At 38.7% G+C, this 26,161-nt stretch overlaps 1 protein-coding gene across 2 annotated transcripts in view; it reads right to left on the bottom strand.

Moving 5' to 3' along the window:
- The window catches only part of KNTC1 (kinetochore associated 1), a 68,590-nt gene that overhangs the window by 24,336 nt on the left and 18,093 nt on the right, over positions 1–26,161 (bottom strand). The window contains exons 14-40 of one of the 2 annotated variants that reach the window (XM_026514801.3): positions 25,795–25,838; positions 25,623–25,688; positions 25,450–25,525; positions 22,730–22,855; positions 22,551–22,640; positions 22,124–22,177; positions 21,480–21,541; positions 17,987–18,098; positions 16,828–16,971; positions 16,588–16,644; positions 16,394–16,495; positions 13,566–13,685; positions 13,327–13,470; positions 12,727–12,825; positions 11,976–12,079; positions 11,482–11,581; positions 10,748–10,882; positions 9,862–9,981; positions 8,269–8,341; positions 7,611–7,678; positions 4,038–4,318; positions 3,247–3,419; positions 2,729–2,826; positions 2,156–2,294; positions 1,607–1,663; positions 955–1,118; positions 33–137 (exon numbers count right to left, since the gene is read on the bottom strand). In XM_026514801.3, the coding sequence (XP_026370586.2) occupies positions 33–137; positions 955–1,118; positions 1,607–1,663; positions 2,156–2,294; positions 2,729–2,826; positions 3,247–3,419; positions 4,038–4,318; positions 7,611–7,678; positions 8,269–8,341; positions 9,862–9,981; positions 10,748–10,882; positions 11,482–11,581; positions 11,976–12,079; positions 12,727–12,825; positions 13,327–13,470; positions 13,566–13,685; positions 16,394–16,495; positions 16,588–16,644; positions 16,828–16,971; positions 17,987–18,098; positions 21,480–21,541; positions 22,124–22,177; positions 22,551–22,640; positions 22,730–22,855; positions 25,450–25,525; positions 25,623–25,688; positions 25,795–25,838 (2,913 nt within the window). The remainder of the gene's footprint in view (positions 1–32; positions 138–954; positions 1,119–1,606; positions 1,664–2,155; positions 2,295–2,728; positions 2,827–3,246; positions 3,420–4,037; positions 4,319–7,610; positions 7,679–8,268; positions 8,342–9,861; positions 9,982–10,747; positions 10,883–11,481; positions 11,582–11,975; positions 12,080–12,726; positions 12,826–13,326; positions 13,471–13,565; positions 13,686–16,393; positions 16,496–16,587; positions 16,645–16,827; positions 16,972–17,986; positions 18,099–21,479; positions 21,542–22,123; positions 22,178–22,550; positions 22,641–22,729; positions 22,856–25,449; positions 25,526–25,622; positions 25,689–25,794; positions 25,839–26,161) is intronic. The other variant, XM_057305941.1, reaches the window with a different exon arrangement.

Below are 26,161 nucleotides of genomic sequence, written 5' to 3'. Positions count from 1 at the left end.
AAACAGAGAGCTTCCCAAGAACAGATACTCACTTTGTGCAGTAGTGTCGTAGCATTTCCCCTGATAAATGTAACGGCTTTCTCTTTCAATTCCATAACAACATGCTTGGATTTAACCAATGTGGTCTCTCCAAACAACTTTTAGAAAAGAACAAAAGAATCTTTAGGTCCCCTTCTATCTATGCATCGTTCTGAAAACTTTCCTCAAATATTAAGGGACTCTGAAAATTCATCATTATATGCAAAATGTGTTGGCATTTAACTTATGATGACAGACCATTATGGCTGGGGCGGGCGGTGGAATTGACTGGGAAGGGGCAAAAGGAACCATTTCAAACACTCCCTATCTTGATTGTGGTGTTGGTGACATGGTGAATACATTGGTTGATACGCTTAAAAATGTGCAATTTTGAAAGCTATACTTAATAAAGTTAATTTTTAAAAAAATTGGCCTTTATAAATATCAATGCAACAGTAAAAGTGAATATAGTTCTCCCTGAGACTAGTCCCGTAAGCACGTTATCAACAGGTACTTTGTCTTCTAGACTGTTTTCAATGATGCTGTCAGGTAATAATTATAATAATTTGGGTCACCATAAAACAAATAGCAGATAGAGTTTTGACCTAATGTGGTCACTGGATTTGGAACAAGAAGACATATACTATGGCAACCTAAAACCTCAGGCGACTGATTTCACCTCCCTCAGTTGGCTTCCTCATTTGCAAAATGGAGACTCTCAGAGTTGTCGTCAAGATTGAGTCTGAAAAGTGTGCAAGAACCCTGAACTACACCCAAATCTTAGTAGCTGCTCAACAAATGTTTCTTAAATCTTACAAATTATCAGTCCTTGCTCCAGAGCCAAACAAGAAAATATGGACTTCAAATTCTTTTGTTTGGCTGGGCTTTTGCATCTATAGTCATCCAAAGTGAAAGCATTTGTTCTCGAAACTCTACCTTTCCACTCAGACTGGCATTCATGAAACTTGATGCAGAGTGCTGAAGACAAGTACCAAATGAACCGACGACAAATCTTAGGGCCAGCTCCCACTGGCTAGATTCTTGAAGGTTCTGAAGCAGGGCAGAGATGGAGTTTATAATAGGTAAAATAAGATTGTCTCCTGTGGAATGATAAAAGTATTTTATTTCAGTAACAGTATTTTAATCCATTTAGATTTTTTCAAAGAAAGAAAGATTACTGAAAATTGTTTCCAAGGAACATGTACATCTTCAATGGAGATGATGGTCATAGAATTGGTTCTCAAAGTGAGTAAATGAGAGAATTAACATGGGCTTGATTTAAGACAGAAAATAAGTTTGATTGTAACTTGTCTGTTTTGAGATGCTTAAGTCATTAGCTGGAAAAAAAAAAAAAAAGCACTGCTCCTTTGGGAAGACCAAAATTTATGAACAGATACATAAAAGTTACTTTTATAAGCCAAATGACACACTTTCCTGACTGTCTGGAAGAACAACATTGTAACAGTAATAACTAAGTAACCACATCAAGAACATTAAGTCAGACTCATATTGGAGATTTCAAGGGATTTCTGTACTGGTGTATTTATAAAATCATAACACAATAGTGTACATTTCTGATGTTAAATACCTTCATTAATAGAGCAGTATGGTAAACTTGTAGAATCCAAGGGATGTCTCTTGCTTTCTACAAAAGAGAGTAAAGTACATAACACTAAATAAAACTCGCTCATATTCCAAGAGATACTTAAATATTGTGCTATTATCAAATAATGTCCTAAAGGAAACAGCCACTTTAAAAACAATTTTAAGTGTATACAGAAAAATACACAGATGAGTGTACAACCTGATAAAGGGGATACATCCATATAACAGCACCCAAACCAAGAAACAGAACTTCACCAGCACCTGAAGCCCCCTCTTGCCCCCAGTCATTACCCACCCCCAAGGGTAACCTAACCAGCCACTCCCTTGAGGTCCAACAGCACGCTTCCTTACAGCCTATCCTTGCACTTCATGTAAATGAAATCAGACAGTATTTGTGTCTGGCTTCTTTTGCTCAGCATTATGCCTGCAAGACTCACCATGCTACCGTGCGGCGCTCTGGTTCGAAACCTCCACAGTTTAAACTTGCATAAGGTGGAAATACACGGAAAACAATAACACAAGTGACATTTACCAGCGAGAGGCACAAGCGATGCAATCAATTCATAAATAACCGGGAGCACCATCTGGGACTCAAGTACTATCCCATCTTCACTGAAGAAGTCACTGTAAGACCACTCTTCATATGGATCTTTGTGAGTTCCGAAGGAAGTCTGAATACCAAATCACACGGAAATGACACAAGTAAATACGCTCCAAACACAACTACCACCTTCACCAGGCAGAACCCAGGAGCAGGTGTATCAGAGCCAAACGCAGTTTTGAGGGTCAAAGCCAACCGTGTAGTCTCTTTCTTCATGTCTATGGCTCATAATAATGCCATTTTAAATTAAACTGTTACTCTAAGAGAAGGACAATGTCCAGAGATGCTGGCTCGAGGCCCAACTTTCGAAAGATAGTGCAATTTAAGTTAGCCCATAAATGTGGCTGGAAATGAGGTCTCATGCCCTTGAGTTTTCCGGCCTCGAATAAGAAAACATAAGAGGGTAGATTCAGTATTTTTGTAAAGTACGCAAGTGATTTAAAAGTGGCACATGAAGGATGGGTAGGGGTTTTGTTTAAGGAAAAGAAATTCAAAAGCAATTACTTTCATTAGAATTCCACAGTCATCCATTTGGCACTGTCTGGAAAGCTCTACTGCTGTTAAGGTATATTTACATAGTTCTAAAGCATCTAGTAAAAATTCTGAAAGAAAATGGAGAAAAATTATTACACTAATATTTCAGTGTTTGGAATAATGAAAACAATCTTCCAGTAACAGCCATTCAAAATCCTAAAGTAGGCCACAAAGTAGAGAGCTAAGTTTCCACAAAGCTCTGACTACCCTAAATAATGCAGTTCAACTCTTAAGCTCAGCCAAGAAGATCATAGATGGAGAGGCAAGGAATTTCACAACCCCATCAAAGTGACTATCCAGAGTCAGAAACGACATTGTTAATACCTGTAGATATTTTCAAACAGTAATCCCCCTAGAGGATCGATTATAACTGGCTCTTTATAAAATGGAGAATGATCTTTTGTCCTTACAGCAACGTCCAATTGTACAGAGACAGCATGTGGGAGACCAGCATGAAACAAAACTGTCTATGTCATTAATCTTGTCACCTGGGCTGCAGATGGTGGCAGCTTGGCAAGCGAGAGCATGTATTTCAGAAGGAAGATGGAGGCCGACAGGTGTTGCCATCGGAACGTCGTTAGCCAACATGTGACAAAGCTTCTGACACGTCAGAAACAGCAATTTACCAGTGTCTGCGTTGCAGTGATACTTAAACAAGTCTCTGCAAGAAAGGATGTGTCGGAAGTTAGAGCATGCAGAGCGAAAGCAAATGCATTTGCCTTTCTTGGATTAATACATGACCACCACCACCATTTAAAATGTCTTTAAGATGTATTTATGGTATCTAAGATGCTTCATCTTCAAACTTATTTGGGACACCATTAACTGTCGGAGTGCAAAGGCAACGTAAATTCAACAGTTAGGTTACCCAATGACCTTGTGTTAGTTACTTGCCTTCTATGCTATCACTTTTTTTTTTTTTTTTTTAGAGAGGGAGAGAGAGAGAGAGAGAGAGAGAATGAGGGGGGAGGGAGGGGCAAAGAGAGAATCTCAAGCAGACTCCATACCCAACACGGAACCTGACACAGGGCTCGATCTCATGACCCTGAGATCACAACCTGAGCCAAAATCAAGAGTCGGACACTTATTAGACTGAGTCACTCAGGCACCCCGATGCTACCACTTTCTGACCCAGAGATCCAAACTAGGCTCTGAGAGTGAGAAACCAAGAATGACTTCCAGGAAAAGAAAATGTCACTGGCCTGACCCCATCACAAAAGAAGTCAAGGAAGCAAGTGTTCCTTTCAGACAACCCGTGCTTGCGCAGGCTGGGACTCACCTGCACCTTCTCAGTGCTGCTTCCAGATTCCCATGGTTTAAGGCTCTCAAGGTCAACTCGGCCTCCCGCTCTTGTGCAGACACCTGCAGCGCCAGCGCCTGTCTGTGCAACTTGGACTCAGTGCTGAGGCTCTTGTCCTCAGTAGCTGCAGGCTCTGCGGCACCCCGGGATTTGTGTTTGGTCTGTGTGACTTCATGAGCTTTGATGTACTGTTCCCGGAGCTCTGCGACCAGTGCACTGTTGCTGTAATCTCCAAAGGACAGGAAGACTTCGAAGTTCTCCTAGCAAGGCAAGCAGGCCACATCTGTTTACTTCGTCTGTTGTTAAAAACCATTGGCAAGGCTCAAACCTCTCCTTATTTCTCCCTCAAAGACCACTCCCTTGTAAATTAAGAATTTAAGACTTTATATTTCAAGTTATGAAAGTCATGATATTATAAAAAGTCTGGAAAATAGGAAAAGCCATTTTAACCCAGGATTTTCTCAGTGTCAGCGCTACTGACACCATTTCTCAGTGTCAGATCATTCTCTGTTGTGGGGGAGCCCTGAAGAGCAGGAGGGACAGATTAAGTATTAGATTTGGGTGATTCCACCCTGGTGGCTCGAAGAACCCAGTTTTGCTCTTTTCTTTAATAACTTCTGGTTGGCCACTAATTCCAGACCTAGAATTTACTTTTCTGACCCAATAAAAAAAATCCCACTGAGGCCCATGGAAGGATACCAAGAAGTAGCGACAGTGAGTCAGAACTTCTTCTTTTCTTAATTTCTACACCCCACATGGGGCTCAAACTCACCACCCTGGAATCAAGAGTCACATGCTCTTCCAAATGAACCACCCAGGCACCCCTAGACCTTCTGTTTTGATGCCACACTTTAGAGCAAGGTTTCTCAATCTTGCCAGATCATTCTTTGTTGTGGGGGCTGTCTGTACATTGTAGCAGCGTCCCTGGCTGCTAGCCACTGGATGCCACCAGCACCTTCCTTGCACTACTTGTGACAATCAAAAATATCTTCAGACAGTGTCCCCTGGGCACAAACACACCTGAGTTGAGAACTGGTTAGCCTAATAAGCAGTGACCATTTGCTTGGTATTTCTTCTGAGTGTCTTTCACCAGCATTTTGTAGCTGCATAGATAATGTCATATATTACCTTCTCCAGTTAACACTATGGCATTTCCCCTTTCTTTATCACTACATAGATTCCACAAATATTATTACTATTTTTTAAAGATTTATTTGAGAGAGTGAGAGAGCACGTGTGAGGCAGAGGAGCAGCGGCAGAGGGAGAGAAGCAGACTCGGCTGGGCATGGAGCCTGACTTAGGGCTCAATCCTACGAGCCTGAGATGATGACCTGAGCCAAAATCAAGAGTCGGTTGCTTAACCAACTGAGTCACCCAGGCGCCCCAGCACAAATATTATTTTTGATCGTTGCATAACTTAATCTATGGTGCAGTATTTGTAAAATGTAGAATTTTCAAACTGATGTTTCTCCCAAAATATTAGTGATCTTTCCCAAAGGGGATGCAACATGTAGAAATACTTATTTATAGAAATAAATACGGGGCGCCTGGGTGGCTCAGTTGGTTAAGCGACTGCCTTCGGCTCAGGTCATGATCCTGGGAGGATCGAGTCCTGCATGGGGCTCCCAGCTCAGCAGGGAGTCTGTTTCTCCCTCTGACCTTCCCCACCTCATGCTCTCTCTCTCAAATAAATAAATAAAATCTTGAAAAAAAAAGAAAGAAATACAGCATTTCCTATATTTACTACAGATAGGATTCATTACATGTCGCAGTTCCTGCCTTACTAGGAACCACAGAAATGTTTATGGTTATATAACCTTAGATTATCTCTGGAAAAATACACAAGAAACTGGTGACGGTGGTGTCACCTAATGTGGGAAACTGGATAGCTGGGAGTGTCAGGGTAGAAGGAAGACTTGTTTTTCACTATATATTCTTTTAAACCTTTTTTTTTTTCATCAAAGAATTATTTCCTTATTGTTTACAACATGCAGTACAGAATTTTAATAAGTTTATTTTTTATTGTGGTAAAATATACATAACATACAACTTACCACGTTAACCATTTTTTAAAACCTTTTGAATTATGTATCATCCATGTATAATCTAGTCAAAGATAAACATAGAAGTGATTAAACCAAGAGGTTTCTCTCTTTTCTTTTTCTTTTTTTTTTTAAAAAGATTTTATTTATTTATTTGACTGAGAGAGAGCGCACAAGCAGGGGGAGTACTAGGCGGAGGGAAAGGGAGAAGCAGGTGCCTCACAGAGCAGGAGGAGCCCAATGTGGGACTCAATCCCAGGATGCCGGGATCATTAGTTGAGCTGAAGGCAGTTGCCCAACCAACCTGAACCACCCAGGGGCCCAGTGTCTCTTTCTTCAATGTGCATCTTTTCCCAAAGGAATGCAGCTTCTGTGTAGAGTCAATATATTTCATGATTTTTAAAGGATATATATATTTTTTTCCAGTAATCTTATTTTAACCGTTTATTGCTGCTGAGACAGTGCCAAATAGAATAAGCAAGGGTACTGGGGTCAGACAGGTGCGGTTTGAGTAGCGGGTTCAGGTGACCAGCTCACCATGCTCACTGCAGCACTACTCACAATAGCCAAAAAGTAGAAACAACCCAAGGGTCCATCAACAGAGGAATAAACAAAATGTAGTCCATCCATACAGTGAAACATGCCTAAGCCATAAAAAGGAACAAAGCACTGAAACCTGCTACGCTGTGGATGAACCTTGAAAACATCATGCATCCTGAGAGAGGCCAGACACAAAAGGATAAATATTGCATGCTTTCACTTATATAGGAAATACATAGAATAGGCAAATTCAGAGACAGAAAGTGGATTGGAGATTACCAGGGGCTGGAGCAGGGGAGCAGGGAGTTACTGCTTAATGGGAAAAATGGAAAAAATGCATAAAAAGCAGAGTTTCTGCTGGGGGTGATAAAAAGCAGATAGTGTTGAAGGTCACATAATACTGTGAATGTAATTAATGCCACTGAACTATATATTGAAAAATGGTTAAAATGGCAAATTTCACATTGTTACAATTATGAAAACTTAATTATATACCCAAGCCATTGAATTATATGCTTTATTTATCTTTTTCATGGAGGTTTTTTTTTTTTTTTTTTAAGATTTTATTTATTTATTTGAGAGAGAGAGAAAGCAGAGTGAGAGCACAAGCTGGGGGGAGGGGCAGGAGGAGAGGGAGAAGGCTCCCCACTGAGCAGGGAGCCCGATGCAGGACTCAATCCCAGGGCTCCAAGATTATGACCAAAGCCAAAGGCAGACACTTAACCAACTGAGCCACCCAAGTGCCCCCCGTATTATACACGTTAAGTGGATGAATAGTCTGGTATATGCATTATATCCCCATAAGGTTGTTTTTTAAATGACAGAGACAGAGAAAAGGAAAACCATTATGCTGTATTTAAAATTCCCAAAGGCTAGTACTGAAAACTTTAAGGACAGATTAATCATTTACATCAAATTCACTGACTGGTAATTAGTAAAGTAATAACGTTCAATATACCAACATCTTTACCTGTAAGCTGGCAACAACTTTAAATAGTTTCAAGATTTCTTCACATTCATCCTTCTTCTGTAGATTGTCTGTAAATAAATTTTTAAAAGTTACAGCACACATCCAAATTCCCATTATCAGAATTTTTAAAAGCTAAAATTTTAATTGGCTATGGTTTTCTTATCTCAAGTCTTTTCAGGAGCTGAGGTAAAAGAATTTAAGTACAAAAGGAAATCTAATTATCCTTTCTGAAGGTAGGAAAGAGAAATTTATGGGTAATAAGAGAAATGACAGTTTTTCTGAAATAAATTGTAGCTTTTTCCTCCAAGAGCATTTCTTTGCTAATGTTTCACTTAAGATCAAGTTTAAATAGGATTTTGCCTGATCGTGACCAAATGATAACAGAAATATGAGCAGTAAGTACAAGGCACCGAAGAAATCCAGTCTAACCTTAAAAGCTGACTGAAGCATGTACGTTGATAAGCCGATTTTACGCTAGTTTTTATACGAGCAATCAAAAGAATAAAGCAAGGAAGACTTTTCATGAGGAAAAATGGGTGGGATCAATGAAGACAATGAAAGCCAGAAAAACCAGCACGAGGCCTGTCACTGACGCTCCTTTTTGAAAAGGGCAAGCTTCAGAACAAAACCAGGATGAGGGCACAGAGGTACACTCTACCTTTCTGGATGTCGCATAGTATTTTAAGAATGTCTACGGATGTCTTCGCTACGGACATTCTCCAGGCATTGTCCTAAAAAGAAAAATAGAAAATGAAATCTACTTCCTTTATTCGCTACTTTACTAGTACACATACAGACAAATATGTAAAAGCCACAAAATCAGAATAACAGTAAAAATGGCTGAAAAAATAGAAGGTCCGTGTTAGAGAGAGTCAGGTAGTTGAGAAATGGATCATAATTGAATCACACAGAATCTAAACATGAAAAACACCGGTATGACCACTTGGATATGTGATTTAGAAATACCAAGAATATGCAAATCCCCCAAATCACCTTTTGGCTACACTATAATTAACAGTCACTTGGGTTCACTTTTTTATTTATTATTTGACAAAACATTTGGCAAAATTCTCTGGAAAAGTTAAAAAGAACTAAAGTTGTTTAAGCTCAGAGAATGAAAGTCTAAGAAATAATCATCATCTTGAAGACTGACAAGGTTAAAACAAACAAACAAAAAGACAAGGAAAATCAAAGAAGGAAAAGCTTTAATTAAAGACAGGGTGTACATGAAACACACAAAGCACTCAAACGTTTCCACTATGGGGTACAGTCTGGGCTGGTGGTTAAGGTCGCAGACTCCGGTATCAGGCAGAGTTTAAGTTGGGGTTGTGCTACTTTCTAATAACCTTGCGAAAGTCACTTATCGCAAAATGTTAGTTTCTGAACTTAATCTGTAAAGAGTGACAATAGGAACTATCTCACAATTTGGTTGTAAAGAAGTGGACAATTCATTTAAAGTATTTAACCTAAAGCCTCCAGCATAATAAGAGCATAATAAATATTAGATACCCAAATAACCAAACTCACTTCCCTAAAGGTAAAAAATTACTGAGATGGACTGCTGAGATAGGTTGGGGGATATCGAAGGATAAAAAAACCTAAATTATCCTGGATAAAGTAGATATTTGGTTCCTTACCTTTCTAAAGAAGAGCACTGGCACTCCTGAAACTGTTCCACGCCAACGTTCTAAGATTACTTAGATTTCCATGAGTTCTGTGGCTGACATGATTTTTTTTTTAAGATTTATTTATTTATTTTAGAGAGAGCATGCAAGTGAGTGGGGGGTGGGGCAGAGGAAGAGAAGCTTCAAGCAGACTCCCCACTGAGCTAGGAACCTGACATGGGGCTTGATCTCAGGATCCATGATATCATGACCTGGACCAAAACTAAGAGTTGGATGCCTAATTGACTGTGTGTGGCTGACATTATTATTGGATAGTAATGACTATATCCCATACAACATGAAACACTGTTTATATTGCAAAGCTTTACGGAAAACTCTTTGTGTACAACAACTACTTAAATTAATCCTTCTGGTTTGTAGATCCTAGATTATTCAGTGGGGGCTCAAGCCATTGCTCCAAGGCAGCCATATGTGGTTCTTTTCTATGTAGTAAATTTACACAGGGATTTTTACATTAGGACATTCTAGCAGTGAGAAGAGAAGATATTCCTATCTGCTTATCTTTCCATCCTGTTGATTACTATCCATAAATATTGGATTTTTCTATATTTCAGTGAAAATCTCACCTCTTTAGAATCATCTGGTTCTTCTTGCAATGCCAACCGTGCCCATATGATCACCCGTTCCGCAGTTTTCTCAGCTTCAGCAGGAGGCAAAGACCTCAACAGAAGGACACAGTCTTCACCCTATAAACAGTGTTTGAAAGAAAGAAAAAACAGCTGGTACTTGTAAAGGACAGTTTAGACGTACCTCTTGCTTTTTTCCATTTAAATGTGAAAAGACAGCATTTTAAAAAATAGAATATGGTTTGATGTTTTAAAAAAACCAATAACTCTGGTTTTGATGACAGCAGACAAAAAAAAATTAAATTCAAATACAACCCTTCGTATTTTGTAATTCTTAAGTATGCTCATGGTTATGGAATTATATCAAAATGAAGACATTTAAAATACAAAAAGAAAATGCACATCCTATTCTGGATTCAAAGGGTCCTACAGTGTATATAAAACATGAGTCTGTTTCATAAATACCAAAGAGTATGAAAGTTCAACAGCTAGTCACAAAATACTTTCAAAGAACCGACAGATATGAAGAACGTGGCCAATCTAACATCCAATATTTTCATCTTGGTATAACCTCCTTTTTCTTTTTTTTTTTTTTTTAAGATTTTATTTATTTATTTGAGCGACAGTGAGTGAGAGTGTAAGCAGTGGGAGAGGGAAAGGAAGAAGCAGACTCCTCACTGCGCAGGGAGCCTGATGGGGGACTCGATCCCAAGACCCTGGGATCATGACCTGAGCTGAAGGCAACTCTTAACTGACTGAGCCACCCAGGTGGCCCTTGGTATAACTTTCTTTTGTGTTAATCTATTCGGATAATTTGATTGACTTGAGCTTTTATAGACTCACTTAACAAAGAAACCTAAGAACGGACAATATAGAACTTTCATACCTGGTCTCTATCAATCAGGTCAATAATCCTTAGACTGTAAATTTCATCGTCGGGCAACATATATGCTTGAGCCACCTTCAAAGCATCTTCTAAAGAAGATGGGACATCTTGCTTGAGAATGTATCTGACCACCCTCTGAAACAGAGACAGTATACACATTTCTTCATTATGAAATCTCAGAGAACCCAGAAATCCTTTGTTCATAAAGGCAAAGTACTCATCAAATTAAAATCTAGCAGCAAAAAAACTAAGCTGTGTGAAAAATTAAAACATGATTTGTATTCTGAATTTTATGATAGTCCTGTCTACCTTCCCCCCCCCAGGTTTATTGGGGTATATAATTGACAAACACTGCATATATTTAAGGTATACAACGTGATGATTTGATATATTCCTTCAGCTTCTTAATGTACTTGTTATCTTTACTATCCTAATAAACAAGTGAATACCCATTTTCTAATGATTCTATTATTTTTTTAAGTTTTATTTATTTAAGTAATCTCTGCACCCAGTGTAGGGCTTGAACTCATGATCCGAGATCAAGAGTCACACTCTCCACCTACTGAGACAGCCAGGCACCCCTGAACACCCTACTCACACTCTATCTAACAAAACGATAGTAGTGGAGAACCTAGCTCTGTTAGCCTTTGAGAATATAAAGTCCTCATTACATTTCCCAAGCTGCCCTCAGAATAGAACAGCAGGGTTCAAGACCCTTCAACTACCGCACTTACCATGATTTCTTTGTTTAAGAGGTTTACCTCCCTTACTCCATAGCCTCGTAAAAGTTTTTTCATCTCCATTAGTTTGTAACTTTCCTGCAATAACTTGACTCTAAAAGGAAATTTATTAATATTTTTAAAATGATTTTTAAAAAGATTTTATTTATTCATTTCTTTGAGAGAGAGAGAGAGAGCAAGTGAGCACATGAGGAGGGGAGAGGAGCAGAGGGAGAGGGACACACAGACTCTGTGCTGAGCTCAGAGTCCGACATGGGGCTCGATCCCAGGACCCTGAGATCATGACCTGACCTGAAATCAGTAGTCAGATGCTCAAATGACTGAGCTACCCAGGAGCCCAAGAAATTTGTTGATATTAACATGGACTTTTTTGTTTTTAATGAAATGCTAAGGGACATAGTAAAGGGCATAAAGCATAAATGAATGTCAAGTGAAAAGAGGAGGCTTATCCAACACCAACACCACTATCTGGGAGACTGTCATCTTACTTGGGATGGTCCATTTCTAAGTGCTGTTTCACCAGCTGCTCCACAGCTGCGCTCCAGGGAACCACCGCCGCGTACATTATCTTAAGCACAGCATCGAATATGAGCTACAAAGATACACATACACTGACCATGAAGACCCCCTGGACTTATGTTTCATGTAAATTAATGACATTACCGAATCTACAGCAGCAGAGGTCTTACATCTACTGTGTCGTACTCTGAGAATATCACCTCTGACTGCATAAGTATACGTTTCTTCTGATTCTCACACATGAAGAGCAATTTCATTATTTAGAAAAACTCAGAAAAATATTTTCTCTGCTGAAAGTGAAGTCATATAGTTCTATTCCTTTCTACAGTCTCTAGTCTCTAGTCCCTGTGTTTAAAACTATTTTTCATAATATTATTAATACTTTATAATGGTGACCAGTAACAGTGGGAAGTCACAATAAAAGTGTGTTATACCAGATTAAAAAAATGTGTCCATGTTTGTATAATCATAGAAAAGCCTGGAAATATAGGCACCCAATCATCCATGGTAGTTCTTCTAGGGATGGGAATGAGAAATTTTTTACTTCTTATTTTCTATAATTAAAGAAAATGGAATTATGAGTTTTTTAAATTATTATTCTTTTTCCAAACTTCAAAAATTCTCCTTAACAAATATGCATTGCCTTTGTGATCAGAGAACAAGTTTTAAGAAAAGATGTAAGGTTCAAAAGGAAAATCTCTATGGTCACTATTTACTTACATCTGTGTCCGATAAACATCCTATTACCGCCATGGCTTTTGCTTCCCATGCAGTTTCAAAGAGTGATGTGGACTTTGAGCTACATCTTTTCAATAAATCCTAAAAGGGGATAAACATATATATTTTTTTAATTCAAAACCCTCACTAAAAAAAAAAGGTAAAAACACATATAGATATAGAAAAATAGCTTTTTTATGGATGTGGAAAAAAAACTACTTAGCCATGAATGTTAAACAATGCTCAAAAAACACAAAATTCCAAAGCCTTGGTCTTTAGCTTTATATGGTACAGAAAACTTAAGAAGGAAATATTCTTGAAGAATCTACAAATGAGATGATTGCAGCTTATTAATGTGTACAAAAAACTGCTCACATCTATTGAGCTCATGCTCCTATTATTTCACAACAACCATTTGGAGAAAGTCCTAGTATTGTTCCATTCTGCCTAATGTTACCAGTCAATCAGTAAAAGTTATGCCACATTAACCAATACAATATGCTGCATAAATCCCAATGGTAAAGCATGACATTCCTTATAGGGTTAAATGTTTAAACAATGACACACACAGATGCAAGGGAAAAAGACTCGATCTAAAGTTACCTCTATGTAGAGCAGGAGAAGTTCCTCCTCTTGTAAGCCATGTTCCCGCATGTAAACTCTTATAAACTTCTCTAAGATAGAAGGAATCAGCTCTGGGGCTAACACTTTATCAAACATGCGGAATACAATGGTGGTTGTATTCTCCTGGATGCCAAGAGAAAGGTGACATAGATGCAAGTTCTAGTCATAGAGGCTGTGATTAAAAAATAGTAACACTTCGGCTAAATCTAGACTTTTACCTTCTCGAAATCAGAGAGGGCCAATTTGCAGTTGTATTTCCTATGCAATGTGATCAACTCCTGCAAGTTATTTACCAAAGTCCTTAGCTGACATACTTCCTCTGTGTTTTGATAATCCTTCTAAAACAAAAGTGTGAAAGGGGAAATATACAAAAAAATCAGAATTATTTCAGATAAAATAAAAAATGACCATGATTGTGTACATAAGAGGAAATCTGCACCTAATGCCTTTAAATTTTGTAGAATTTTAATTCGTTAACTAGTACAAATTAACAGATCAGAGTCCATCAGAAATCTAAAAGCAATTTTTTCTCAAAAAAGACAAAAAACAAAAAAAAAAACCACCCAGAAAAACTTCAATGTTAGGGACACCTGGATGGCTTAGTCAGTTAAGCATCTGACTCTTGATTTCAGCTCAGGTCATGATCTCAGGGTCCTGGGATCTAGCCCCAAGTTGGGCTCTGCATTCAGCAGGGAGTCTGAAGATTCTCTCCTCCCCCTGCTTGTGCTCTCTAAAATAAATACACAAATCTCCACACACCTGGTGTGGAGCCTGATGCCGGGCTCAATCTCACGACCTTGAGATCAGAACCTGAGCCGAAATCAAGAGTTGGACATTCAAATGACCGAGCCACCCAGGCTCCCCTAAGATTTTATTTTTTAATTAATCTCTACACTTAATGTGGGGCTTGAACCTACACCGTGAGATCAAGAGTCTCACTCTCCACCAACTGAGTTAGCCAGGTGCCCCTGAACGTTAGTGTAATATTTTATACTTAGATACAAAAATATCGTTTAGGGGTGCCTGGGTGGCGCAGTCGTTAAGCGTCTGCCTTCGGCTCAGGGCGTGATCCCAGCGTTTTGGGATCAAGTCCCACATCAGGCTCCTCCGCTAGGAGCCTGCTTCTTCCTCTCCCACTCCCCCTGCTTGTGTTCCCTCTCTCGCTGGCTGTCTCTCTCTGTCAAATGAATAAATAAAATCTTAAAAAAAAAACCCATCATTTAGATGGCCCTCAATGTCCCATCTATATAGATCAAGATATAAAGATCAGATATAAAGCTGTAACATTACTTAAACTTTTTTACAAGAAACAGAATTTTCAATATTGATAAAGACAATTAACAGGGAAAAGACAGAGTAGTGTTTTGTTGGTTTTTTTTTAAGATCTTATTTATTTATTTGACAGAGAGCACAAGCAGGGAGAGCGGCAGGCAGAGGGAGAGGGAGAAGCAGGCTTCCTGCCGAGCAAGGAGCCCGACATGGGGCTTGATCGCAGGACCCTGGGATCATGACCCGAGCCAAAGGCAGACATTTAACTTACTGAGTCTCCCAGGTGCCCCAAGACAGAGTAGTGTTTCATAGCAAGTGGAAAAAGCTCTTCTGTGGAAAAATATATTATAGGGGTGCCTGGGTCGCTCAGTCAGTTAAGCGTCTGCTTTTGGCTCAGGTCATGATGCCACAGTCCTGGGATCCAGCCCTGTATCAGGCTCCCTGCTCAGTGGAGAGTCTGCTTCAACCTCTCCCTCTGCACCTTCCCCTGCTTGTGATCTTTTTCTCTCTCTCTCTCAAATAAAATCATTAAAAAAAAAAAAAGAAAAATGTATTATAATGATCAATATACATTATATAATATATATTGATTACATACATCAATACACTGCTTGAAACATATACAAAAAAATTCTTGTTTAATTTTTAACAGTGTAAAACCAGTAAGTACAATTATTGGCAAGAATCTGCTATATCAGAAAGCAAGAGGAAATTTATTATTTATTTTTAGGCTCTAGAAATTTAAGGAATAGGTGCAATTTCATAATGTATATTATTTTATATAAGGTCCACCTTCTGGTACTTAAGTCCTTAATACTTCTGAGTTGAGATCATACCGGGATGTCTCACATATTAGTTTATAAACTAATTTATGGCACTCCAACAAACTTTTTTAAAATACAAGAATGTACTTTTCTTTTTTTTTAATATAATGAATGCTTTCTAGTTTTTAGAAACCTAAAGAGAAAAAGAAATTAACTTAAGAAATTTAGAAGCCAAATAATAAATTCAGTTCGTGAACCTCAAATTAACATCAACTATAACGTCAGTATTCCTGAGCTTAGTAATCTTTCTACCACTGCTTTTTTTTTTTTTCAGTCAAAAAAGTCCCAGCATTTTTTAAAAAAATTTGATCTTTTAAAAAATTCACTAGTACTTAAGCCATAATGGCTATTGGAATGCCTAAGAAATGCAATCAGAACTGGGAGTGGTTTGCTGGTTTATTTATTTATTTTAAAGATTTTATTTATTTATTAGACAGAGATAGAGACAGCCAGCGAGAGAGGGAACACAAGCAGGGGGAGTGGGAGAGGAAGAAGCAGGCTCATAGCGGAGGAGCTTGATGTGGGGCTCGATCCCATAACGCCGGGATCACGCCCTGAGCCGAAGGCAGACGCTCAACCGCTGTGCCACCCAGGTGCCCCGGTTTGCTGGTTTAAATAAGTCCTTGAAAACTAATCCTAAAGCATTATTAAATTTCATTCCTTTAAAGGACTGTGAAAATCCCAATTCTACTACTGAGGAGTATATTTATATATTGTTTCCTGTTTGTTTGGTTCAATAGAGAAAAACAAAGCATTAAAATAGGTTGAAGTTGTGATAAGAGTATCAGGAAGAAAAAAAGCACATTTTTCTTCTTGTGAATTTTAAAAGTACACAATAAAAGAGGACACAAACAGAAAATTAAAGAAGTGGATGTATTTCTAAGTACATGTACACATATCCTTTAACATAAATTAAATGCTTTATTACTGAAAATTCATTTTCTATATCATACCAAGGAAATCCAATGCCAACAGGACACCAAGACCAATTCATCGGGGTTTTCTGCTGTAAAAAATACCTCGGCCAGTTGAAGTCCATTTTCTGGCCAGTTTGCCTTTAAAGAATAACACAGACCATTAAAAGTAATGTTGTATGCCACTGGGAGTGTTTGAAATGTCTTTTCAATGCTAATTATACTGGTATTACCTTATCGGTTAATTCAAGGTTCCTGGCCGCTTGTTCCAACCATTTTGCAAGAATTTTCTGAAACAGACATATCATTTAAAAATAAAATAGCAGATAATCACTGAAATAATTTAAAACCCCCATGATAATCTTTCAACAGAGAGACAAACTGAACTACTTGACATTGGTGCCACTCTTCAGTGATGTAAGGCAAAGGCTAGACTTGAATCATCCAGAGTGGAAATACTGAAGGCAACTCACCTGCCCTTCAGGTACGGCCCTTCTCACAAATGGGATCACATCATTTTTAAGCCACGGACAAAGCTTTTGCAAAGATACTGGTGTAGAAATTGAGTTGAGCAAGTTCTCAAGCATTTTCACATCAAATCTGCTTTCAAAATTTGCCTAAATTACACAGAGTGAGAAATTAAGATCTATCGGGCAGATTTAAAATGACAGCCTCCCAAAAGGGAAAGACTTGTTAGGAAGTCATTTCAAGAAAACTTTACTAACTTAATTATGAGCACTAACGGTGATTTACTCTATACTGATGAGTCGCTGGCAGCCACAAATTCCGAGAACTTTCATGGCAACAAGTACCAACTAATAGATTAGGTGGTAGTGGAACTGGCAGAGGAAGGAAAACTTAAGGAGGTGATAGTACAAATCCTAACAAGCGATGTGTCCATGAATGACATCACACCAAGATACCACTTTTTTTTTTTTTAAAGATTTTATTTATTTATTCGACAGAGATAGAGACAGCCAGCGAGAGAGGGAACACAAGCAGGGGGAGTGGGAGAGGAAGAAGCAGGCTCATAGCAGAGGAGCCTGATGTGGGGCTCGATCCCACAACGCTGGGATCACGCCCTGAGCCGAAGGCGGACGCTTAACCGCTGTGCCACCCAGGCGCCCCAAGATACCACTTTTTGAACCTAACGATACTTGCCAACATTTAAGGAATCAGAGCAGAAGTGCTAATGCACAATCCCTTTACACAGTCTGAGCTGCAATATTTTGAACCTCTCCACCAACACTACTTAGGAAAGTCCATCAATAAATCATTCAGTAACACGTTGCTTTTTTTTTTTTTTTAAGATTTTAAAGTAATCTCTGTGCCCGATGTGGGGCTCGAACCCACAACCCCGAGATCAAGAGTCACATGCTCCACTGACTGAGCCAGCCAGGTGCCCCAAAATGTTGCGTTTTAAGCTAAGTTTAGGAGTTAATTAGACTCTGAATGAGATGAAACACGTTTCTAAGATATCTTCACTTCTAATTTAATATCATCAGGATAATTTTATCAAACATTCCATTTCCCACTCACACCTGACACCCTTCATCCATGTGAAGACAACAGATTCAATCACCTACCCCAGGAGCTATAAAGCCATTAACGACAAAATGCAAAACGGATTACCCGATGTCGAAGCCAAAGGTACTGTGCACAAACAAGGTTTCCTTCTCTTAGCTGTAAAAAGATATCCTTAAGGTCATCTTCATTATTCAGAAATTCAATCCAAGAACTACCACTGCAAAGTCAGAGAGGAAAGAAGTTAGTAGTTAAAAAAAAAAATTAAGGTCATAATGTTACAAGTGGATACCATTAGACATTTTAACCAGTGGTTTGTTTGGGGTTTTTTTCCCTTCAAAGTTAAAAAAAGGATCCAAAGATTATACAGTAAAAAGTAGTTTCCTTCTTATCCCAGACTTGTAGAGCTCCCGTTATCCTCCCTGAAAGTTGCATCTCTTCTTATAGGTCCTTCCTGAGATAATCACTGCATATACAAGCAATTACTTTAAGATTTTTTTTTTTTTAAGATTTTATTTATTTATTCGACAGAGATAGAGACAGCCAGAGAGAGAGGGAACACAAGCAGGGGGAGTGGGAGAGGAAGAAGCAGACTCATAGCGGAAGAGCCTGATGTGGGGCTCGATCCCATAACGCTGGGATCACGCCCTGAGCTGAAGGCAGACGCTTAACCGCTGTGCCACCCAGGCGCCCCTAAGATTTTTTTAAAAAGATTTTATTTATTTGAGAGAGAGAGAGCAAGTGATAGCAAGAGCTGGGGAAGAGGCAGAGGGAGAAGGACAAGCAGGCTCCCCACTGAGCAGGGAACCCTATGAGGGCTCGATCCCAGGACCCCAAGATCACGACCTGAACTGAAATTAGATACTTAACCAACTGAGCCACCCAGGTGCTCCTATTATTTTAAGTTTTTAAAATGAATGAGGGTTTCCTGGGTGGTTCAGTTGGTTAAGTGTCCAACTCTCAATTTCAGCTCAGGTCATGACCTCGGGGTCCTAGGATTGAGCCCTGAGCCGGGCTCTGCACTCAGTGGGGAGTCCCTCTCCTTCCCTCTCTCTAAAATAAACAAAATAAAATCTTTTGTATATGTGTATATGTATATACATACATGTGTGTGTGTATATATATCTATAGATATATACAGTTCTGTAAGTATCAGTCAATGAGATAAGGTAAGGGGGAAAAATGAGGAAAAATTATCATTATTTGAATATATAATTACACACTTGGAAAAAATTAGATCAACTGAAATATTATATGAATAATAAAGGAATTCAAGGGCATCTGGGTGGCTCAATCAGTTAAGCATTATCTGCCTTTGGCTCAGGTCGTGATCCCACGGTTGGGATCCCATGTTCGGTCCCCTGATCAGCGGGAGTCTGCTTTACCCTCTCCCTCTGCCTCTCCCCCTGCTTGTGCACGCGCTCTCTTTATCTCAAATAAATAAAATTTTTTAAAAAAAGGATTTCAATAAAGTAGCCAGTTAAAAAGTAATCTTAAAAAAATAGCTTTTCATAGCCTTTCAAAAATATGATGGAGAAATGTCCCATTTATAACAGTAGGAAAAATATTTAAGATCTATATAAAGACAACTGAGTAGATATTACTCAGGAACATAAAAAAAGGACAGAATGAGTAGATACGTAACATCCTTAAATAGGAAGATTCAATACTGTAAAGATACTGGTTCTCCCCAAATTGATCTTCAGTTCAGCACACTCCCAATAAAAAAGTAAAAATAAATAAAAATTTTAAATCTAATTAAAAAAGGATTTTTTTAAAAGATTTTATTTATTTATTTGACAGAGATAGAGACAGCCAGTGAGAGAGGGAACACAAGCAGGGGGAGTGGGAGAGGAAGAAGCAGGCCCACAGCGGAGGAGCCTGATGTGGGGCTCGATCCCATAACGCCAGGATCACGCCCTGAGCTGAAGGCAGACGCTTAACCGCTGTGCCACCCAGGCGCCCCAAAAAAGGATTTTTTAAAAAGATTGTATTTATTTATTAGAGAGAGAGTGTACGCATACGAACAGGGGTAAGGGGCAGAGGGAGAGAGAGAATCTCAAGCAGACTCAGCACTGAGCGAGAAGTGTGATGCAGGGCCCAATCTCATGACCCTGAGATCACAACCCAAGCCAAGATCAAGTGTCATACACTTAACTGACTGGGCCACTCGGGTGTCCCCCAAATAAGATTTCTTTAAACTGTGTAAGGTACTATCCCAAAGATACAAATGTAGTGATCCAAAGGGGCACCTACACCCCAATGTTTATAGCAGCAATGTCCATAATAGCCAAACTGTGGAAAGAGCCCAGATATCCCTCAACAGATGAATGGATACAGATGATGTGGTATATATACACAATGGAATACTACTCAGCCATCAAAAGAAATGAAATCTTGCCATTTGCAATGATGCGGATGAAACCCGAGGGTATTATGCCATCAGAGAAAGACAATTATATGATCTCAGTCATGTGTGGAATTTAAGAAACAAAACAGAGGGTCACAGGGGAAGGGAGGGAAAAATAAACCAGACAAAATCAGAAAGGGAGACAAACCCATAAAAGACTCTTAATCATAGGAAACAAACTGAGGGTTGCTGGAGGGGAAGGTTATGGAGGGATGGGGTAACTGGGTGATGGACATTAAGGAGGACATGTGATGTAACAAGTCTTATTATATCAGACACGATTCACTGACCTCTGCCTCTGAAACTAATAATACACTATATGTTAATTAATTGAATTTAAATTAAAAGAAATAATAAATAAATAAACTGAGTAAGGGGATTCTCATTCTAAATGTCATACAGAAAAACAAATATGAGAAAACTGCCCCCTAAATTCTAAAAAGTAAGGAAAGTATAGCAGGGTTAGTCTTCCAGATAACAGGACATTCTAAAATTACGTTAATTAAAACTATATGATACTGGTGGGTGCCTGGGTGGCTCAGTTGGTAAAGGGTCTACCTTCGACTCAGGTCATGAGTTCGGGGTCCTGGGACCGAGCCCCGCATCGGTCTCCCTGCTCAGTGGGAGCCTACTTCTCCCTCTCCCTTTGCCCCTCCCTCCAACTTGTGCTCTCTTTCTCAAATAAATACAATCTTAAAAAAAAACTATACGATACTGGTGAATGAATAATATAAAATCAATTGAATACTACGTCCAGAGACAGACAAATACATGTCAGATTGCAAGCCTAACACTGCAATTAGTAGGGAAAGGGGGATTGACTAGCTACAAGGGAAAAAATAAAGCTTCCTTTCATTGTTAATTTGGCAAATAAACTTGTATTATCTTTAAGATAACTGTATCTCATATGTGTAAATAATGATATTCTTGGTGCACATGTTAATGTATCTAATAGAATCAACTGCCAGAAGTGAAATTGCTAAGGCAAAGATATGTGCATTTAAATTTGCCTTTCAAATTTATCAGTTCCCATACAGTGTAGAAGAGTGTCTGAAACCTAGCAAGAAAATAGTATTTTCCATCACTCGATTCCCAGAAACACATTCAGTCAAAGCAATACTTTATCTTTTATGATATTCTAAACCAAAACCAATTCATAATCTAAAAATGAAAAACGAGGAATGTACACACCTGAATTTTTCTGGCCCAAATGCTCCATAAAAAGTAGTCAATTTTGCATGAGCCCTTAGTACCTAAAAGGAAATAACGTGATAATCTGAATATCGTATCCAAGAAAATTAAAATTTAAAACACCAAAAATAGGCTTTCTGTTTCAGAAGTCTTGCACACATGCTTATTTCACCCCATATTATAGGTCAATTCTCATAAATACAACAAAAAAAATTGGAATAATGGAAACATTTCCAATCACATTCAATGCAATAAAACTGCAAAAGAGAAGGCATTTGCACATTGACTGTAGTGCCCTTCAAAATTAATTAGTTTTCCCGGTGATTTATAAATGCCCTTATGGTAAAATCCAGCCAGATTATACCAAAAATTTACTTTGAAATAAGAGTTTAAACCATGATAGTCATCATAACAGTTAACATTGACTTGTGTGCTTAACCAGTACTAGACACTATGCAAAATGGTTTATATAAATTACTCCATCTGACTTCAAAATAACCCCGTAAGTACTATTATTATTCCCATTTTTCAGTAAGGAAATAAGTATTAAAATAAGTTGCTCTTGAAAAAATACAGGTCTATCTTGAATTGAAAAACATATTGTAAATGTACATTTACCCTCAAATTAAGTACAATATAATTACCTCTTTTAAACCATCAGAATAGACAGGAACAGTTTTATTTTCTTTTTTCGAAAGCTAAGATGAATAATGAGAAACAATGTTAGAATATCTGCTATATTAGTTTTTTTCATGAAACATGGATTTTCTGTGAAAGGAAACAAATTATCAGATCACACTAAATTCTGAGACAAACAGTGAATGATAAAGAAATGACATATCTTAAAAAATTATGCATCTTATGAAAACAGCTCACAATATTTTGCCCATCTGTTACACCTTGATTTTAAGGAATATAACCAGCAACAGTATTGACAGCTCACTGAGGGGAACCTACAGCAAAAAATGCACTTCAGAACATGTCTGTGATAGAGACGCAATGCATTTTTTTTTTTAGATGGTTTCTTTTGCATGAGACAAACTAACAGGTACAAACGTTATAAAAACTTACCCTGGTTTTGGCATAATTTAGCATTTCCTGGGTTGTTTCGTAAGTTAGCCACTGAGCCTCCAAGCAGTAATTCACCACAAATTCGTCGTCCTGTTTCAGAAAGCCAGACACAGTGAGGCGATCTAATGTTGATCAGTCCATCAATCTGAATACTCCCATACACGACAGGGAAAACATACCTGGATTTTACGTAGATTTTCCTTAGCTTCATCTACGAGTTTTTGCCATTTGGTCTGCTCGCTGGTGTCTGCAGAACTCAAGGCTAATCTTTCTAATATATCGTTGGATTTCACCTTATAAACAAGCTGTAATATAAACATGCCACATTAAGGAACTTGAAGCAAAGTCATGCCTGTGTGTGACTTCTTAGGCTGCAGGCAATAGATTGTTATGAAAAAAGGGGAAGCCTCATGTGGTCCAGGAATAAACAGTAAAGCAGGTAACGCTCAGGTAATGCAAAGGTAATCTGGATTGCTAAGAGTTACGGAGACCATTTGAGTCCTGAACTACATGTGTCAAGCAGGGTACTAAGAGCCTTATGTAATTATCTCATTTAATTCTCATAAAAACCTGAGCAAGCATTTACACCTCACCATAACCCTATGGGATGAATACTAACATTTCCGTTATACCATCAAGAAAACCGAGACTCCAGAAAGGGTAAGTAATGCACTTGAAACTATGCAGTTCCAAAGTGATGGAGCTGGTTTTTAAAAGATGACCACGATTATGTGCATGCCTCGCTTTCTAAGTCTGTCAAAGTTCCTTTAGCAGCTAGAAACGGCCTGAGTTAGAAATAATCAATACTGGGGCGCTTGGGTGGCTCAGTCAGTCAAGTGTCCAACTCTTGGTTTGGGCTCAGATCATCTCAGGGTTATGAGATCGAGCCCCAAGCCCCCTTGTCAGGCTCCATGCTTGGAGCCTGCTTGGGGTCCCCCTCTCTCTGCCCCTCCCCCAGCTCATGCACACTCTGGAAAGAAAGAAACAAGGAAAGAAACAAACAAAGAAACAAAGCAACAAGGAAAGAAACAAAGAAAAGAAAAAGAAAAACCCAAAACTTTAAGTTCCTTTTTTATATACAAAATGCCAACTTCGACAAGGACTCTGTAATTCTGAAAGCTAAAAATGATAAGAAAGCATAGTTTCTCTACTCATATTTCTCTACTCCCTGAAAACTGCTTTCACTGATTCTGATTTTTACTCCATTCACTTTTCAATCTTAATTTTATTTACATTTTTAAGGTAATCTCTATTTTCAATGTGAGGCTTGAACTCATGACCCCAAGATCAAGAGTCACAGGCTCTACTAACTGAGCCAGCCAGGAACCCCCATTCACTTTTTAAAAAAATTAGTTATTAAGAAACTTTCAGATGTTCAAAAAAGTAATCATATAACACTCAAGTACTCATTACCCTACATAAAAATAAATATTAACAATATAGCTTAGGACCCCCCTTTCTTCCCAAATATATCATTCTCCTTGTCCCAACCAGAAGTATCCATTATTCTGATTCTGGTGCTTAAAATTCCATTAATTTCTCTATCCCTTTACTCATATACCTTTCTAAACAACACACAAAATTGTTTTGTATGTTTTAAAAAAATGTTACGCTTTTATTTTTTTCAAGATTTTATTTACTTATTTTTGAGAGAGAGAAAGAGAGTGTGCATAAGCAGGGGGAGGGGCAGAGGGAGAAGCAGACTCCCGCTGAGCAGGGAGTGCTACTCGGGGCTTGATCCTAGGACCCTGGATCACGACCTGAGCTGAAGGTAGACACTTAACCAACTGAGCCACCCAGGTGCCCTAAAATGTTATACTTTTCACTTCCCACTAGACTCTGAAGTTTCTCTTTCCTTGACTTCTACCTATAATCATACGTTCTTGTTGTTTTCTTCCTTTATTTCTTCCCACATATGCATATAGCCCTTATTCCTCACATCCTACATGCTGGTGCCCCTGGATCTCATCCTGAGATGAGCTCTCTCTACTCTGCACACTCGCCCAGAATGGTCTGAGCCATCCCCTGGTGATACTCACCTCTAGATTCAGCTCAGATCACTCTCCATCCTCCTACCAGATAGTCTCATTTCACAAGACCCCTTCCATGCAGTTTTTACAAAGCAGACCCTTCATTTTTTACCACTACCTGCTCTTCCACACATACTTCCCATTTTAGGGAGTGTCATCCCCATCCCACGAGTATGCTGAGCCAAAGTCCTGCCAGGCCATTCCTTACATTTGTCCCTCCCTATGTTTGATCTCTTAGTCCCACTGATTCTACCTCCTCTGAGAGTCTTCTGTCAGACCCTCCCTCTCGTACATCTTCACTTCACTGCACTGGCTCAGGTCTCACGCAGAAAGCTGTTCAGTCTCCCAACTGGTCTTCACACCCCTATGTCTGCCCCATTCCAAACAATTCTCCCGCTTTACAAAGAGACGATCTAATCAGGACACTTATAGTAGCTCCCCATCACCTGCAGATTACAACCTAAATCCTCTGCAAGGCACACAAGGCTCCCCAGGCTCTGATCCCCTACTGCTCCTTTTACTCCTTTGCATATAACCTATTCTCTACTCCTACCTAATCAGCAGGAGTTCCTGGAGGCCTCAAAAGCCTCCCTCACTTTACTCACGCTGTCCTTGCACCTAGAATTCCTACCTCTTCCTAGACCATCTGGAACATCCTCAAGATCTGACATAAATATGACCTCCTCTGTGAAGTCTTTCCGCCCCAGTAAGCATCAATCTCTCCTTTGAATTCCTAGTGTACTTTGGTCATATCTTAATTATAGGCTTGATCATTAAATTCCAATTACACTTTACATGTCTGTCTCCCCAGGCCCCATTACATGAAAATAAGCTTGTTTGATGAACAAATGAATTCATGAATGATTTACCTCAACATCTAGTCCAAACTGAATAGCAAAGCTCTCAGCTTCAGCAAATCTGTGTTTGTGAAGTAACCGACTCAATCTGACAAGTTGAAAAAGAAATTTCAGTAAAATTCTATTAATCAGGGAATTTAAGTTTATCCTTAAGGGGTAACGCTTAAAAGAAAATGAGAAGTTACCTGTTTTCTGGTAAAGCTTCTGTAAGACACCTGAGTACCACAACAGAGACTGAGTCTTCAGATAATCTGAAAAGAGTTTTTACTGTAAGTGTATTTGTCATTAATATTAATAAGTAAATTGTAACTTAGCTGCTATTTAACAACTTGTTTGATAAAACAAAACATGACCTACTTTGAATCATTTTTGCAAATTCCTTCCAAAAGGTATATGGTATCCTACAACAATAAAAAAAAATGTTTAAAATTGAAATATAGAAATATTCATTTTATAGTTACTAAAGTTTAGGTGAGAATTATCCATCAATGGATTCTAAATTCACTGCAAAAAACCACTGGTGAAAAGGATATTCCCAGAGTCTCAGAATAACACCACAGAATTTACTTAGCAATTACAAAGGCGGGGAAGTACCTCACAATGGAGAAATCTGGCAGAACTGCCCTAACCAAGTAATCACACCTGTCATCACTACTAATAGGAAAAATGGACAAGAGTCCCTTTATGTGACACAGTTCAATACAGTATTACCTATGTGGTATCC

Source organism: Ursus arctos, unplaced genomic scaffold (assembly GCF_023065955.2).
Source record: "Ursus arctos isolate Adak ecotype North America unplaced genomic scaffold, UrsArc2.0 scaffold_34, whole genome shotgun sequence".
Classification (NCBI taxonomy): domain Eukaryota; kingdom Metazoa; phylum Chordata; class Mammalia; order Carnivora; family Ursidae; genus Ursus; species Ursus arctos.
Note: the sequence above shows the minus strand (reverse complement) of the source record. Positions and strands in the feature narration are given on the sequence as shown.